The following is an 18355-nucleotide window of genomic DNA, read 5'->3' on the forward strand; positions in this document are numbered from 1 at the left end:
GGGCCGGTGTCACAGCAATATGCCCAAAAACAGAACACATTGCTCGTGACAGCAATGATGACAGCAGCGACGTCATAATGCAATCATTGCTTGCGTAACTAAAGATCATTCGAACGTTGAGTACTGATACCGCAGTGGTTAATGATCACATATTTGATTACTTTGTGTGTGTGAATTTCTAATGCGACACTCAAATGAAATCAAAAATATTTTATTAAATTTAGACCACAAGTGACACATGAATGTGAGTGAGTTTCGAACTCAGCGCAATAGTTGGCATCTCTATACCTCTATGGTTCTTAGCATCTGTGGATTTTACTTATCTCTAATTTCCAGTGAAAAGCGATTCAGTAGATTCCTATCAGTAACTGATAATACAATATTCCTAAAGTCGCTATTTGCGAATCCTACATTTTCGTAATAATTGTTATACTATGCTCTACATGAGTCACATTGTAAAACTACCTACGATTATGACTGCTTTTCAGTGGACTGTTTTTCAGCAAGTAAATAATTGAGTTCTTCCTATTGAATATTAAATCTTGGCAAGCCTCAGCTAGAAAATATACCTATGCAATTAATAGCTAACAGGTTGCGAAGTAGGCCAGTAGAATTAAACACAAAAATTGATTAAATCGGAAATAATTCCTACAAAAGATTTTTTTGCTTTAATGGCTTCATTGGTTGCCCATTAAGATTCTCCTAAGTTTTCGACTTCGACGAAGTTGTGCTTAAGTGGTGGGGGCCCCCGAAAGGGGCGTTTTTTCGGTTTTCCGGTTATACCGCGTCAAGGACTTACCCTATCGAAAAGTGGTCTTCATGACGGTTAAAGGGCACTTAATCCTGCATTGAATAAGACCAAATTCATATGTTTTGGACAAACCGTTCTACAAGAAAGAGGGGCAGCCACAGTAGGTAACACAGAGTCGTTCAGGAGAGTGCCAGGAAGAGGTGCAGCAACCGCAGTTAAGGAACGGCTGGGACGAACAAGGATAAGCGGATCAAACTCGTGAGCCTTGTTAGGGTTACACTGNGCCACTATGCTGTGCTATGTGCTAGCAATGAGTATCATCGTACAAGTGACGCCACTGGCGAGTGACAGTACCTTGCTCTACAGTGGCGCCAATTGATGAGGGCAAATACGATAGCCCTCATTAAAAACTACTTAATTACTTAATTTCATCGTGAATTTTGGGGTGATTGGTGGCGTGCTCTAAATATTGTGGCGCGTGCCATTGATGCCATTGGTTCGCCATCCCTGGTCTAACATGTCGTTTCAATGGGCGTGTGATTGGAGGTTTGACTGGCAACTGGCAACTTAATAGAGGCGTCGTTTGTAGTTGGAGGATACGATAATTTCATGTTTTGAACGAAATAATGTCGACCGTGAACTGTAGATTGTAGCTTATACTTAAGTGATTCCTGGACACTATTTTTAGCACCAGATCACAGAAACTAAAGGGAGATGTGCCAAGGGTGCGAGGCCGATGCCGGTGTCGCAGCAATATGCCCAAAAACAGAACACATTGCTCGTGACAGCAATGATGACAGCAGCGACGTCATAATGCAACCATTTCTTGCGTAACTAAAGATACCGATACCGCAGTGGGCACATATTATTATTTTGATTACTTTGTGTGTGTGAATTTCTAATGCGACACTCAAATGAAATCAAAAATATTTTATTAAATTTAGACCACAAGTGGCACTTTTGAATGTGAGTAAGTTTCGAACTCAGCGCATTAGTTGGCATCTCTATACCTCTATGGTTTTTAGCTTCTGTGGATTTTACTTATCTCTAATTTCCAGTGAAAAGCGATTCAGTAGATTCTTACCAGTAACTTTGATAATACAAAATGGCTAAAGTCGCTATTTGCGAATCCTGCATTTTCATAATAATTGTTACTATGCTCTACATGAGTCACATTGCAAAACTACCTACGATTATGACTGCTTTTCAGTGGACTGTTTTTCAGCAAGTAAATAATTGAGTTCTTCCTATTGAATATTAAATCTTGGCAAGCCTCAGCTAGAAAATATACCTATGCAATTAATATCTAACAATATACAGGTTGCGAAGAAGTTTATTAATTATTTTAAAATGAGGTCTACAAGACAAGTTTCATTGCAGGTTTCGAGTAGGTATGGTTGGAAATGTACAAAATGTATAAAAATATCTGATCAACAAATTACATAAAGTAGGTCAGTTTATTCATTTATTTAATAAGACAACCTACAGTAGTAGTTTTATTGCTTTTATTTATACTTGATACATAATTAAATAATTTAAAAATGCTGTGCAGACTTCTGCAAGACTGAAAATCGAGTCACCTCTCAAACAAATAACAAGGTGGAAATGGACACATCCTTTTGGGAACTTTGCCACGACTGGGACGCTGTTTATGGGGGTTAAACATTAAAAATAATGGGTAATTAAAATAATAAATAAATCAAACATCATCGAAGCCAATAAGTGTATTTAATTTTTACTTCCTACTAACATTTTTATTTACTTTATGTACAAAATCGGTCATAAGGCAACAGTTCCAAATGATAGAACGCTTCGGTACGCACGAGTGCAGGGCCAAGACTTAAAAACTTTACGCTTTAGCAAGAGAAATAGCTCCACACTTTGCTGAGCTGGTTATACACGAGCGTCTTTTATATAAAAAAACTTTTAGCTAAAAAAATCTGTATGTGGCCAGCCCTATTTGCGTCCAAACGATGGAACGAACTTTTTGAAAAAAGAGTGGAAAAAATTACACCAACACTAACAAAATCGAAAAACGTCTATGAATGCCTGCCCCCTTAGACAAAACGCACTTTTTGATCGAATCGAAAATCGAATCTGTCAAAACTCCATGCAAAAAAGGGGCTTTTCGACCACTTTTCGACTGGTTTGCGATTATAATTTGCACTTTGTCTAGACCCACTGGTGGTGGTGTGACTTTCGTAACCTCTAAGAACCTTCCACTTTTTTCTAAGATGATGCATCGTTTGGGCGCCAATGGGGACATTAAGAAACTACCATTTTTTCCATCTGCCTTTTACAGTTGTTTATCTTTACATTAATTTATCATGCATTAATGCTTGTAGTAAAGCCTGTAATACAATGAGTCAATATCTCCTTGTCTTTTATTTTCAAGATATAATTTTGACTCTACATATTGACTGTGGTGGTAATAAAGAAAATCCTATAATTAAGAATTTATCTTTCTTTCATAACCCGCTCGTGTATAACCGTCTTTTACGCGATTTACTACTAATAGTTTTTGCTCTTACCTCTACACCTTTTACGAGTCATATCCCTAGTAATTTGAAACAAATATGGAGTTGATTTACTTAAGTAGGTACTTCTAAGTGGATGAAAATTATAGCTTAGGTAAGTACATGTAAAATGATTGAACATACAACATAGGTCCTAACTAAGGATATTTCCGTGTCTTCGGATCTCTTCATCAATTTCTGGTTTCAGTGAAATGCTCATGAAACAACTGTAACAGTGAAAGCATGATAATCTTAAGAGCGATTACGCACTAAATTCACGCCCGTATTCACAAACATTACTATGAGGTTGAACAGTGCGAGTGGACGCACAGGGTGACACACGGACCAATCACAGAACTCTATTCAACGCTGTGCGATCGATTTGCTGCTTCACATAAGCAAGCATTGCTTGTGAATACGGGCGTAAATCTGGATTGGATAATTTAATAAGAGTTTTCACAGAGTGCAATTGCTCATACAAATATTATGCCTACTACTGCTACCTCAGACTGATTTACTTAGATTTCAGATTAAATTCAGTGCGAAGTTAGTTAGCTAGACTTTCATCTACACAAAACATCAATTTTTTGTTTTGAATATTATCATGATGTCAAGTCTCGCATTTGATGTCTGTAAGATAATTTTATTTTCAGCTCGAACAATGTTGTATGTTCCAACGTTTACAAAATACCTAACTGTCAAATACATATAATTTTGCTCATTTATATATTTTATATACATTCAACACATACAATCACAAGCCAAAAAGCTTTAAGTTAGCAGTCATTTCAGTCCAAATAAATATATTTTAAATGACAAGCATGATTGAATTTTAATTTCAGTTTTTGTTACATTTATACATACAGGTGTTACATTTTGGTGACAGATTTTCAAAATGTTAACAAATTTGACAAAAATGCTTGTCATTTCTCTCATCAACTCTGATATTCTTCAAACTCTTTAATGTAATTACAACATTTAAATAAAAATTCTATAAGCATAATACTCTGACATCAAACTTATGTATAATACCGTTGTGAAAATTATTGCAATTATATTTTACGTACAATTTATACATCACGCCACGATTATCACACGAAAAAATTGTGATTTCAAATGTATAAAGCTGACACTTATATTGAAAATGTAAATATAACGTAGGTAAATATTTTCATTGATGAACAACAAACGCAAATAAACAAAATTTAGATTTTTGTACATAAGCGTGAACTTTATTTTTCCTTTTACATAATACTTTTTTCATGGTTTCTTTTTGTTTTGTTGCGTTTGATATTCATCAATATGCATAAGCAAAGTGAATTACATTAAATTTTAATATAGTGGTTTCATCACATAAAGCATTCTATCCTTAACATATTAACTGCAACTTTGGGCATAATAATAATTACATCTTTACACTAAAATTTCTAAACATTAAACATACACAACCAAATTCAGACGTCAATAGGGAAAATAAAATAATTTATAACATTTATATTCTAAAATAATTTGACAATAAATTACAATGATATTTTATAAATTGCTTTTCACTTATTTCTAAAGCTGTAATATTTTTAATTATTTATTTAGTCGTACTTTAAAGAATAAAATTATATTTTGTATATTAAGGGTAGGTTAGGTACTTGAGGTATCATTACAGAGGCACAGTAAAAATAATAATATTAAATTTGTAGGGCATGAAAACGTTAAGTACTACTCGTCATTTATAAACTAAAGAATTTTCCACTGAATTAAAATATACAAATGCGTAAAAATGTAATGTAAACAATATTGCTTACTCCTTTTAATAATTTAATAAAGTGTTTGACATGAGATCAATAATCTTAATTGGTTAAAAGTAATAAGATCCAGCGATGATTGGGTGGTTAATATCTGAGCGCACATTATTTAACCAATCTGGTTACTTTCCTCTTAGCTAGATAAATAATAGGCGACCAAATAAAACCCAAAACTTAAACTTCAACCTCTATTTATGGATGTGGAACGACTTTTTCTTAAATTATGTAAGTACTTTAATCTTCGAATATTAATTCTAAACATGTGCGTAGGTTTTAGCGATATCTAACTAGATCTTAACATTTCCAGTCTAAGTGGATAATAAATAATTTATTAATTTTTCGCATTCTCATATACTCTTCGAATTAGAATCCAACAATAATTATTCATTTTTCAATAGCGTACGTACATTTCAAATTAATTAAACAATAAACAGTGATTGTTATTTACAGAAGTTGGAACCTTCCAGAAAAATGGTCCCAGAATACAGCACAAAAATTTGAAATTATAAAAAAAACGAGTTAAAATGTCTCGTTGGGTTAATTTAAGCATTACGATAGTAATTCACAAGCCTTTTTATATTTTTAAATGTAAAACAAAAATCCTCCACACACACAAGCATATCGAGTCGACGTTTTTATATCACAAAATTTTACGCACATTACAAGTCTTATACAAGAATTAAATTCTTATATAAAAATTACATCAATCGACTTCCAAAATGGTTAGGGACGTACGTGAGATATCGATTAGGTAATGATTTCTATTTCTGTTGCGATACACGGTTCGGTTCGACTTGGACAATAATATTAATGAATTTTTAAATAGAATTGGTATGGGACGGAAGAATCGATATCGCCTACAGCGATGGCTAGGATTATTTTAAACGTTTCCATTCCACGCATTCATTATACGAGCTGTTAGATTTCAAACGAATTACTAACCATCTCACGCCGTTCGATTTCTATGGGGCCAATAAAATTTTTAACATACCAAATAAATCTCTTCTCTTTGTTGCCTTGGTCTGCCTTTTAAAAAAGTTTCACAAAGAACAGGCTAAAGCCTTACTTCTAGTTTCACAAATCAATAATTTCCATAATGACCAAGGACAATAAAAATTAATATTGCGCCACAGTGGCGCCGCCCTGGTGGCTAATAAAATCTTCAATACTCTCATTACAATTAATTGTGTTAGGAAACACCCAAAACCAGGAGGCCACACTAATTTAAAAATACATCTATGGAATCTTCTAAGAAAATTAAATTCCTAAATCCCTATAAACTGATTAAAATTATTACTTAGAATTAAAATGATATCGTGATTATTGACATGGGATTATTAGGTACTATAATGTAGTCGATGTACTAATAATTTTATTTTTAATATAATAACTGTCTCCTCATAATTTTCAATGAACTTCTAACTATTGCTTTTCAAAATTAACATTTTTTTTTGTAAACAGCTTTATGATAAGTCGTAATATACAATATATTCATGTATATATTAACAGCACGCGTGCATTTGACACTTTTAGCATACGAGCGTATTAAAATCTTATTCATTTCTTTATTCACTATAGGAGATAAAATTCTTTATTATCTAATATCAACTGGATTTCTTCGCAATAATTTCTGAAATAAAAATCGCGCGGATTTGAGCAATATATCAATTAATAGCGAATTTAATTAACTTAATTAACTTAAGTTTGTGTTTAAATGGGTTTTCCTTTCTTACTTACTAAAAAAAAAACACATTTTAAAAAATAGTAGCTTAAAAATAACTCCCAATGCAAAGGATTAAATTCAAGACTTACTTAACGGCAAATCGTTTGTATCAGATATAATCAGAAATTATTGCCAGAAATTGTTTTCTCAATATTATATTTTATAATTTCACAACGCTTTATAAAAATTCTCTTTCGCCAATTTTCCGTCTTAACGAACTTTTTTGCTAATATTCATGAATTATTCACTTTTCTCGTGTAAGTAGGACTTGCGTTCAACTTCTTTTAATAAAATCACAAGAGAGCACACATTATCTTTCAAAAAGTTATTTTTCCATTGTTCACCTTGATTCGTGATGCACTTTATAACCAAATCCGAATCTTCAGGATCCCTGTCATCTGAAATAGAAAACGATATTGATTAAACAAAGTTTCAATAAACGTTTTTTTAAGTTTAATAAAAAAGTGTACCTGCGGGATATAACAAAAAGAAATGGATTTTGCTTATTTAGATGAGGGTTTTAAATTGACGTTCTAATGCTAATTAATATGCATGTGCATTGTGCATGGTGTTATTTTTTTAAGCGTCCAAAGCATTATTTTGATCCAAAACTTTCATAATGTAGCGTTATATTATTGTGTTTATTTTTAATTATCAAAGGATAAAAATTTAAATATTTTGTGCCCTATTTTTATGTACCCCGTCGAAAATAATATTTAGCGTAAGATTATTTTATTCTCCAAGTCTGGAAGCATTGTTTTTTTTAATGTTCTCTATATTTTTCTTACTGTGTGCAGTAGTCAAAGACGCGTGTTTTGCATTTACGATGTTTTGTTATAAAAGCTGAAGCCTTCAACGTACCTCTGTGTAAATAATGTCGTTTTTCACATTAGGCGTTCACGAATGATGACTTGGTCCTGGTGGGGAGATAACAATATCTATCAATACTGTGTGTTCGTATGTGTATGTGATTGATGTATACAAAATGAAAATAGACCACAGTAAACTATATTCGATCAAATACTTTGATACCTATAAATTAATATACTAAAAGTTCTTGACTTAGAGCAAGATATTGATTTCCCATAATATTTATTTTGAAGGACGCGCGCGATGCTCAGCCCCTGACTAAAGACAATTTTCAATATGTCGAAGATTCTCTATATTCATTGTCAAAACTCATAAGCCTGACAAAGACGAAGCTGTTCTTATGAAGTTTTAAGAGCACATTTAACGCACTTCATTTTGACAGACAGGTGTTTTAAGACGTCTTTATAAAGAAGGCTTAGGTATGTTTAATGTATAAAAACAAACAATATTGGGAGTCTTTCGCACCATTTTAATTTTATTACCAGTTTTCTTTTTTTCTCTCTCCTTATTTTTTATTCGAGCACTGAGTTCAGAATTTACAAGATTTTATATTTACTTAATTATACGAAATTCCAGCAAGGATTATTAATTGACCGAAAAAAATACTAAAATATGAATAAATCAAAAGAAAACTTACCCAGACAGTGATGCCGAGTTGGAGATAGGTGGACTGTTGGACTCGAAGCCTTCTTTCGGCTTCTCATTGGCTAGCTGCATCTTCAGCTGGTGCCCGAAGCAAGCCAGGTCTTCCCTGAACGTGTCAGATCCAGGAGTCGTTGGCTTCTCGTCATCACCAGTAGCCATCGCCTCTGCATCATTCTTAAGAGGAGCTTGCTCAGATTCCTCCTCAGTATTATAGATCTTAAAGTATGCAAAAGTTAAGTATATCACCGAAATAAAGAACGAAGGTATTGGTATAGCCATAGCATACACCAAATTCAAAGTATTCTGCCACATATCCAGTTCAGTGATCACCAGTCCTGGGTCTACTCTGCTATAGTAGCACGTGTAGTTGGTGCCTATTGGTCGGTATTTTCCATAGAATATGGTGCAGTTCAAAATTGGTGGGTAACCACATCCTTTTACGTTGGGGAACAGGCGTGCCCCTGTGAAGTACCACTCTGAATCGTTTCCTTGGAGACCTGTAGGTGGAACGTCAGCCAGGTCTTGTTCCTCAGCCATATCTGGATAGTTTTTGTCAGCAGCAGTCTCGTAGTTCTCGTACTCGTAGTCCTTTCTCAGTGCCCGTTCAACTCTGATCAAATTTTCGTATTCGGTTGCGGTGATGTTGGCAGCGTACCCAAGTTTGTAGTTGACTCGGATTTGAGTGCAGTCGTACAGGTCTTTGGTGCAGCCCTCCCTGCAGGAGGCCCACGAGCAGTTACTCACCCCAAACAAATGCTTCACATTGGCTGTGACGCATAACGCTGCTACTGGATCAAATTGCATGAATATAGTCGTGAACGCCGGCTCGATCACAAACGGTACTAAGAATAGGAAGGCAAACAGGCTGAATATGGCGAGAAGAACGAAGCTTGCTGTGGTGTAGAAGAGAAGTTTCTCAAGAAAAGTTGGGGGGATTTTCTCTTCATCGGCCATGTTGGCGTGGGCACTTTAGTAGTGACCATAGCGCTCGTTTTAGCTGGGCTGCGTCATGTCATCTGAAGTTTCATGACATCTTATGACTCCGTTGTTTAAACCGATGTTTGTTCTTTTGGTGTTGTCACAGTTCGTTATTTACATTTTTTGTATCTGCAAAATTTTAGGGCTGGTGTACTTAGTGTTTGAGTTTTTTGAGGCACTATTTATAAATACCGTGATAAAATATAAATTTCTCAGATCTACATATTTAAAAATAGAAGTGAGAATCAGATACGAAATGGCAAAAATTGGTACCATTGTCAATATTTACGAGATTAATTAAATCATAACAGCGTTAACGACTGGCACTGGCTTTATTAGGTTCATCAAAGGAAGACATTACAATGATAAAACAATAAAATTCTTTACGGTCTATAGCGAAAACGGGGATGAAATACAAAGCCCGAAATACAAAGGCATTTAGCGGTCACTGACATCGCAATGTGAAACTTTTTTGAGATTCTTACTTTGCATACCTACAGTACATATTTCATAATATTTACACGAATTTCGGCCAAAACTATACATACTATACACGTTAAAAAAGTATTATTGAAACCAAATTGACCAAGCGTCAGTGTATTGTTTTCTTTTGAACAAAATAAAAAGGAGCGAGACGCTGTCGCCAGTAATGCGACAGAGGTCGGAATTTCTTTTTCTAATACGCTCTTCGGTATATTGGACAGAGGTCGAAATGGCGATCACTTATGTAACAGACTTGCCAAAAGTATTGTAGTCGACAAACAAACCATGACAAATAGATCTGCAAGAAATGCGCAATGAGCTGAAAAGTTTTGAAAGTCACTCGATGTTTATGATAATTACATTGCAATTTTATTGTAAAGCTTTCAAATGTGGATGACTATAATGACAGTTTGGTGAAAATTGACCAAACGACGGATTATAATTAAGATCTGCAAAACTCGTTGTTCAAAAGGAATAAATAAATCTGATCTGACCAATAAATTCAAGGAAGAAAAACTACGCTGCATGAAATTAAACACTGTGGCTATAATATAAGTAATAGGTAGGTACTATATGTAATAATATAGCAAACAAAATTAAAAATCAAATCTAGGTAAAAATCTGAATAGTGTAAGAAACATCACGTAATATCAAATCACAAGATCATAAACACAGCCACAAAATCGCTCGGCTCTCACGACGCCAGACTGTCTGCCTGGAATCCAGCCTTGTGGTATCGATTCAGGCTAGAATTAGCTTAGAATGCTGAGACATAATAGTGGCTATGCGACATTGAAATAACAATGCAGTTTACCTAGATATCGAGTTTCTAATTATGTAACCGTGAAAGGTACGAGTTTATGAATTTGGCACCGATACAAATAGGTCAAGTTTTAAAATGAGATTTTCAGACCTGAACACCTATTTCATGAAGTATTGTTATTGAATAAAATTATGTTTTTAATGAAATAAACAAATTAGTTATCTTTGTTTTTATAAACTTTGTGAAATTGTTTTTACAAAAATGTTCTTTTTAATGGCCTGAACATACAATTGTTGTTTTTATTCAATGTTTTTTCCCATTTGACTGCTTCAATGTAAGTAGATTTATCATTTGAGAAGTCATGCATTCTTTTTTTTTCTTGCCTTTTCTGATCAGTTTTTGGCAACAACAACCACATTAATTTTGAATGATCGCAAAAATCTAGTAGTTGCCATAAACCGAGGGCATTTTAAATTGAATACTGTTTATTCATACAACGGGCTTGTGCCGGCAAATGTAGAATGCATGAAATGGAGCACACTGGCGAACAACGCCTTTTATGCCTTGGGTATAAGGGTCAAAATAGAAAGCATGGCGACTGACACAAAACAATGTGGGGGAATACAGCTGTGGACGCATTTGTTTGCAATGCTGAATAGAAAATTGAATAACATGGATGTTTTTTCTATCAATGAAAATGGACTCTACCTGCTTTAAAATAAAGGTTTAAGAAATGCTATATTAAGTATAAATGGTATATGTAGCTATATTTTAATGTGAAAAAGTTTGTGTACAAAGATTTTTTATGAAACTTTATAATGTGAAACCTTGTACGCAAAATTTGAGGCAACTTTTAATCAAAATTTAACCTAAATGAAAACAGCTACGAGTAAAAACACACACTAAAATTAGTTTATCGGACTAATTCCGGTGGCATTTCAATTAAACTAACTCCACATTTTTGTTACCAATCAATTATTTTTTCCCTTGACCTATTTGTACAAGCGATAATAACTTTATTGATGGTACTTTATGAAAAAGTTCAATTTATACATTTCAATTTAATCTTTCATTTGTCGCTGTTAGCTTGACTTATTATTTTTAACTTTTCATTTTCAGTAGGTACAATTTTATGAAATTGTGTATAAATAAATAGAAATAATAATGTAAAGTTAAATAGTAATACTAAGTTATTTGAATAGTCGACATGTTATAAAAATCAATGAAAAATTACGGCATATTTATTTTGAGTAGACAAGTAAGTAGATACTTATCTACCTACCCACTCTTGATAAATTGTGTATAATTTAATACTTATAATGGATGCACTTTAGCGTAATATCTCAAGGGACACAATAATAAACATTTTACACGGAACATAAACATACTTGTAAGTACCTACTATACGAAGGATATATTTTTTATGGTGCAGGTACTCAAAGCTGAATTGTCACTATAAAAAGACATGTTTAATGGCCAAGTTTCTTCTAGAAATGTAAATAAAAATTAAATATTTCAGCAAGTTTTATAAAACAATGTTTATGAATACCAAAACCATAGTGCATAATTGTATATAATTTTATTTTACAATATTACAAACTTTTTTGTGTAAAAATGAAAAGTAGAGTCACAGAAAAAATATTGATAAATTTGTATTTTTTAAAGAAATAATAACAAAATAAATTAATAAAATACGTAACAACACAAACCGTTAACTTTAGGGACTTATTTTTAAAGGTTAACTTTATATGAAAGAAGATTAAACTTGATAGATGAATTATTATGAATGTTTATATTTTCGGGAGATGAATAATTTAATTCTCAGTTATTAAATCAGTTTTAACTTGGACCTTTTAAGGGTGCGTGACAAAGTTTTTCTCTGCAACGCCATCTATTATCATTATGATACAACATTATGAAATCGGTGTGCTTTCCACTTACATATTTTCAGAAAAGTGTAGATGGATATTTAACTAGCTTTGCATTTAGGGATTAAAATCATAAAAAAGTAGTTTACTAACTTGAGTCACATAGTAACCTAATAAAATGTTACTTATGAACAAAACCAAAGTATTTTACTATAATTAATCTTAAACAAAGTTATTTATTTACAATGCGATGTGCAAAAGTAAATGAGTTTGAAATAAAATCAATATCCAGCCTTATTTCTATTTAAATAGATCGCAATTCCCTTTGATCGACTTGACGTAAGCTTCAACTAAGCTTTTATTTAATCAAAGTGCTATAATCGATTCGCTTATAAAATTAAAATGATCTTGCTTGAAATAACTGGATAGTTATTCAATTAACGATAATAAGTTAAGCTATTGTTTACTAATCTTGATAAAAACAAACAATCCCTGCCATGGTTCAAACATCAAACCTTCAGTTATTTCTACTTATTATTGAAATTTCAATCTACCAACATTTCAAAATTGATTAAAATTAGACGTTAAAGCTTTCCAACGAAATTTCTTTCAGCAAAGCTCTGAGAAGCTTAGCCCAAAGCTCTACGGGTCAATATTCCCGTTTTCATGCTTTTACATTAACTTACTATTACATAACCTAACCCCGCAGAAAGAAACTTTTGACGTCATTGTTTAAAGTTATTAGCACAAAATCTCATATCAGATATACATAACATTCACGTTAATATTATATAAACATGCCACTTCTAAGGTTTAACCCTAACCTTCCACGAAAAAACCACACACACGTAAAATAATACGCGAAAAACACAAAAGCATTTTGGGGTTATATAATTTAGTATCGCATATCCAATCGATATTAACCCGTAAATATTGACAACGCAAATGCCGTTTTTCTAGCTACAGCTATCAATTTAATCAAAGGCAAAATAGTGGCAGTTAATACCACTAAGTGGCGAGTAAAGAACGGTTACAAATGTGTAGACCAAAATAGAAGGCTAAGGTACACCAGCTCTAAATTGAAGCACCACTGTTACCTTCGCGGAGGTTGTATTGCACATGCAGTGATACACTTTACTATTCACAACTGGACCATTATGTCGCAAATTCAAACGTCTTTGGTTTCTTTTTCGACGGCGAACGGGGACGCGTCGTGACTGCGCGGCTACTCTCTCACTACTGGGCGCAGGGTGCCTCGTATTGGCTGTATTGGCACTTCAAAAACCTGAATGTATTTGCTTGGAACCTCTTTTCGAAAACTATAGAGTTCAAAAATAGAGTTTAAAAAACAAAAATCATTCTGTTCCCATTTTGAAACTTCAAAAACTGAAAATGGAATCGTTTTTCAAATTTAAAGCTGCAATTAAAAAGAAAAATTCATTTTTTTGAATTGAGAATGATTTAAAAATAAACAAAGAAGGGTTAGAAAGAGCATTTGAATTTGGAATTGGAATTTGCAATTGAACAAAATTGGCAAACATTCGTTTATTTGAGTGCGCGCGTCGCCCGCTCCGGTCGATACAGCCCATGTCATGCGAGAGTCTTTGTACGGCGACAGACAGTCTTACTTGTTTTACAATTCTGGGGTTTCACAGCCAGCTTTTATTGGGATTATTTTCGCTTGCGCTTTTTAAACGATGCGCGTAGAATATTCATGGGATATTGTGTTTTGGTGCACGCGAAAAGGGGCGTTAACGTAATGGCGGATGACGTTTCGTTGGCGAGTGCCCGTTACGTAGTTTGGGGTAGGTTGGCTTAGGTGAGGCTGTCAAATTGATTAGCGCTGTTAAAGTAGTTAAGTACTGCTGCGACTATTAATAGCCTCGGGAAAGAGGCCTATCAATAAGGTACAAAAAAACTTTCGTATTGTAGAAAAAAATACATTTGCAATAAAAGTTCTTAGCATTGATGTGGTTTTAGTTGTAGGTACTAAATAAGTACAGTATATTTTAAACTTTTAGTAGGCGCGCACACCGTTGATTTTTAGTTGGCCGATAGTTGTGCCCGATTTTAAATTGTATGAAGAATCGGCCAAATCGAATCGGCGTAGTGTGCGGACTCCCATACATGCCCATGTTGCCCATACTGATCAACTGCCCGACTAAACTATCGGCCGACGAAAAATCAACAGTGTGCGCCTACTCTAAAAGCCTATAAAAATGTAGATAAGGAAGTTGTCTACAGCGTTGCCAGACGTCCCGATTTTGGCGGGACGTCCCGATTTTTTAATCAAATTTAAATGTCCCGCGCGGGACAGGCTCTGTCCCGCTTTTCGGAGAGAGACACTCACTTCACCAGACTGCTGTTTGAAACGCCATATTATTCTAAAGAATACTTTTTTTATTTCGATTTTTGTTTTTTTTTTCTTTTTTTATTCTAAAGACGAATTTAACGATAGAGTAAATCTGATTTAAAATATTATTTTTTTGTTAAAATGCATTTTCTATGGCTACTTTTGCTATCTATTGTCACGTAAACGTAATTTTAAGTCAAATAAAAGGATAAATATTTGAAAACCTTTGATTATATGTATACGTTTTTTACTATGTCCCGCTTCTGACGGAAGAATCCCGCTTTTTTTACTCAAAAAGTACCAAAGTCCCGACTTGGCGAAAAAAAAAACTGGCAACGCTGGTTGTCTACTTCTGGAAAAAGAAATACTGAAATAATAATAAAGAAAATTGCACTTAAAAAAAATTCTGAAATTCTCTTTTATAGTCTGCTAAATGCAGAAAAAATTAAACTATGTAAATTGTTATTTAGAAAGCTACAGTTTAGTTGACAAGGTAAATAAAGCAGTCGTTAAAATACAAAATCTAATTCCAAAAACCAGGGGCATTTATTTTCAATCAAAATATGAAAATATCGGCTTAATAACTAGGATGCCGCTCTACAATTTCAACTAGCACTGTCTCTGTCACGAATCCGAACTAAAATTTTAATAAAAGCTTGCAATTTGCGCCAGCTGCACTGTCGAAAGAAACTTAAAAACAGGAAAGTTATGCGCAGGAATATTAACTTTGTCAAGTTGAATTTATTCTGTTTTCTCGAAGAGAAAAATTATCTGCTTTCTCGTTTATATTTAACTAGCGGCCTCCCGCGACTTCGTACGCGTGGGTCCCGTTTTACCCCTTTAGGGGTGGAGTTTCGTAAAATCCTTTCTTAGCGGATGACTACGTCATAACATCTGCCTGCATGCCAAACAGCCCGATCCGTCTAGTGGTTTGGGCTGTGCGTTGATAGATCACTATGTCAGTCAGTCAGTCAGCTTTGAGATAAAATATTTACTCTACAGTTAACTACAAGCATAGTGCTTAGTTGAGTTGGATCCTTCATAGTGGTGCGGGTTTTTGTTACGTCAAACGTCAGCGGGAATTCAGGCTGTGCTTTTGATATGTTTACATACTGAAATAAGCTGTCATGTCACCCCATTCGTATCGTGCCGCTTCACTACCGCACAATCCTACAAAGCACTATGCTATGTGTGTTACACCCGTATTCACAAACGACGCTTACTTAAGTAAAGAAGCAAATCGAACGCAAAGCGTTGAATAGAGCTCTGTGATTGGTTCATGTGTGACCCTGTGCGTCCACGCGCACTGTGAGACCTCATAGTAATGTTTTGAATAGTAGTCTTAAGAACAGCTTAAGAGCTGGTGTACCTTAGTTTTGAGGATTGAGGCATCTGTGTAAGTAGTTAATTACAATAGGAATGTTTCCTGGGTCAAAAAGCAAGAGTTTTACTTAGTCCGTCAGTTAACTTATCAAAAAATACCCTACACGTATTTTTCACTTTTTCAAACTAATGAAAATTTAAAGAGATAAAGCGCGCCAAAGTTCATAAGAAGAGGCCCGTGACGTCAATGCTTGCATAAAAGTGCCACACGTTGTGACGTCGTGCGGAACTTCAACGAACCATAACTATGTAATTATTTGTTAGATTGACAAATAAAAATATATGTGTCCAATATTTTTTGATATTAGACATGACGGACTAAAAAAATTTTTTTAGGAAACTAGCCTATACTGGTATTTCCAAAACCTATACCTAGAGCTCCATTTAAACTACACCTACAATATAGCTTATTTGACTACCTATAGTGCAATTACTATCGTACTTAAATATTGCTGTTGATACTTTGTAAATAACTATATTGGCAAGGTATTCCCAAGAGTAATGAGTAAATGCCACGTGACTGGGGTCTGAAACAAGGCTATTGCAAATCGCAATATCATAATTACAATAAAATTACCTGACGAATATGAAAATTGTTAATCAATTGAAAAGTTCAACTTGGAATTTGTAAATGCTTGAAGACAGGAGAGTCTTTTGCTATGCTCCGAAGCACTACATATCGAATGAGTGGCAAGTGAATTTCTCAGAATCCTCTTTTTCATTCCCATAAAACTTTGCTGTCAGCCAAAATGATATCGTGTCGTTCTTTCATCGTCGAATGCAGTTTGGGTGTGATTATACCATGTATTGAATGTAGAGTTCACTTGTTACTTATTTTATTAAATTTGTTCCAAATATTTTTACTTTTACCTTAAATATCGTAGGAGGCAACTAAGATACCAACAAATAATGCGAAAATCAACCCTCCCCATCTCGTGTTAGGTAACAGCAGCATGGGGATGGCTAGAACAAATCATCAATTAGCCTAGGTCTGTCAAAAATGGTCAAGATTATGCATTGGAGACTAAATGAATCAATGATGATGAATATAATTGTAGACCACCACTAAAAATCATCATTTCAGTCAATGATTTCCAGATTGCCCCATTATTAGTGGCCTGCATCCAACGCCTTCCTGCTATCTCTATGAGGTCGTCTGTCCACCTTACAACTAAATAGGTCTATCAAATCACCTGCGACAGCGCACTCGGCCAGTCAAATGCACGCAATTACCCTGACTGCATGCAGTAATGTGAATACCCGGTAATTAAGGCGCTGACCCAGTTAAGCTCCTAGATTTTATGAACCATATTGAAAATTTAATATTTCAAAATCACGGAACGAAAAAAATATAAGTAACTATCCAGTTCTAGTCAAGTGTTTATTTCTGCTTTCAAAATATTTACAACTCGAAAGATATAGGTAACTATATCTATCAATGCACAGCCCAAACCAATGGAAGGGTCGGGCTGAAATTTGGCATGCAGGTAGGTGTTATGACGTAAGCATTCGCTAAGAAAGGATTTTACGAAACTCCACCCCTAAGGGGGTAAAACGGGATCCACGCGTACGAAGTTGCCGGCGGCCGCTAGTTAAGTAATAATATTATAGTCACTCGTTTTTCTAGAGAGCGTCTCCCAGGACTTGCGAAAATTGTAATTGTGAATTTTTATAACCTAAATGATAAAAGATTTGTTAGACATGAAAAGTTTCTTCTTATATTTAAATAGAGCAAATTCAAAACATAAAGCCCAGGGCAAAAAAGGTGTAAAAACTAAACCTCTTTGAGTTCTCAGTAATCAGGTAGACTAGAGAATTGCAGGATTGAAATTATCCTACTCTTGTGCTTGGAAAAGGCAAGATATTTTGAATTAAAGAGATCCAAAAAGTTCATTTTTTTAAATTATTACCGTCACCCTTTAAAATAGTCACTTTTCGTATCATCCCGTTCATTCCTACAATGTACGGGATAGTATCTAATTAATTCTGTACTGACATCAAGCAAAGGTTACCGAGCTTCGTATAGCCTTACAGTATCGTCCTAGATACACTCGACACGTGTAGCTAACTTTGTTTCAGGTGGTTTAACGTCCACTTTCATAGTTGCAAGAGCTTCCCGTGCCATACAGGGTGGTAAATAACGGACACGTTAGTTTAATAGCTGGTGTAAGTTAATGTGTTTTCGTGAGTAAGAGAAACCTTTTGTTATAAAATAATTAATGC

The 18355-nt window shown here is 34.3% G+C and overlaps 1 protein-coding gene across 7 annotated transcripts; it reads right to left on the reverse strand.

Moving 5' to 3' along the window:
* Positions 1–2501: 2501 nt before the first annotated feature.
* On the reverse strand, positions 2502–13668 carry tipE (temperature-induced paralytic E). Of its 7 annotated transcripts, none has more exons than XM_028302152.1 (4): positions 13494–13668; positions 8297–9411; positions 7651–7706; positions 2502–7187 (listed from the first exon to the last, which is right to left on the reverse strand). In XM_028302152.1, exons 2-3 carry the CDS (start codon positions 9256–9258, stop codon positions 7679–7681), a joined length of 990 nt encoding a protein of 329 aa, XP_028157953.1. In that variant the 5' UTR covers positions 9259–9411; positions 13494–13668; the 3' UTR covers positions 2502–7187; positions 7651–7678. The 7 variants fall into 7 exon arrangements, with proteins under 7 accessions (XP_028157953.1, XP_028157957.1, XP_028157955.1 ...); XM_028302156.1 differs by having other exon boundaries at positions 8297–9370; positions 13494–13618; XM_028302154.1 differs by having other exon boundaries at positions 8297–9427; positions 13494–13618.
* Positions 13669–18355: the final 4687 nt, after the last annotated feature.

The sequence above is a fragment of the Ostrinia furnacalis genome, unplaced genomic scaffold, assembly GCF_004193835.3.
Source record: "Ostrinia furnacalis isolate ACB-3 unplaced genomic scaffold, ASM419383v2 OfSCF1084, whole genome shotgun sequence".
NCBI classification, from domain to species: domain Eukaryota; kingdom Metazoa; phylum Arthropoda; class Insecta; order Lepidoptera; family Crambidae; genus Ostrinia; species Ostrinia furnacalis.

Coding starts and splice junctions, on each gene's coding strand:
- tipE (XM_028302152.1), bottom strand. CDS start 9,258: ATGGCCGATGAAGAGAAAATCCCCCCAACTTTTCTTGAGAAACTTCTC. Junction 7,707..8,296: donor AACTCGGCATCACTGTCTGG/GTAAGTTTTCTT, acceptor TCTCCCCACCAG/GACCAAGTCATCATTCGTGA.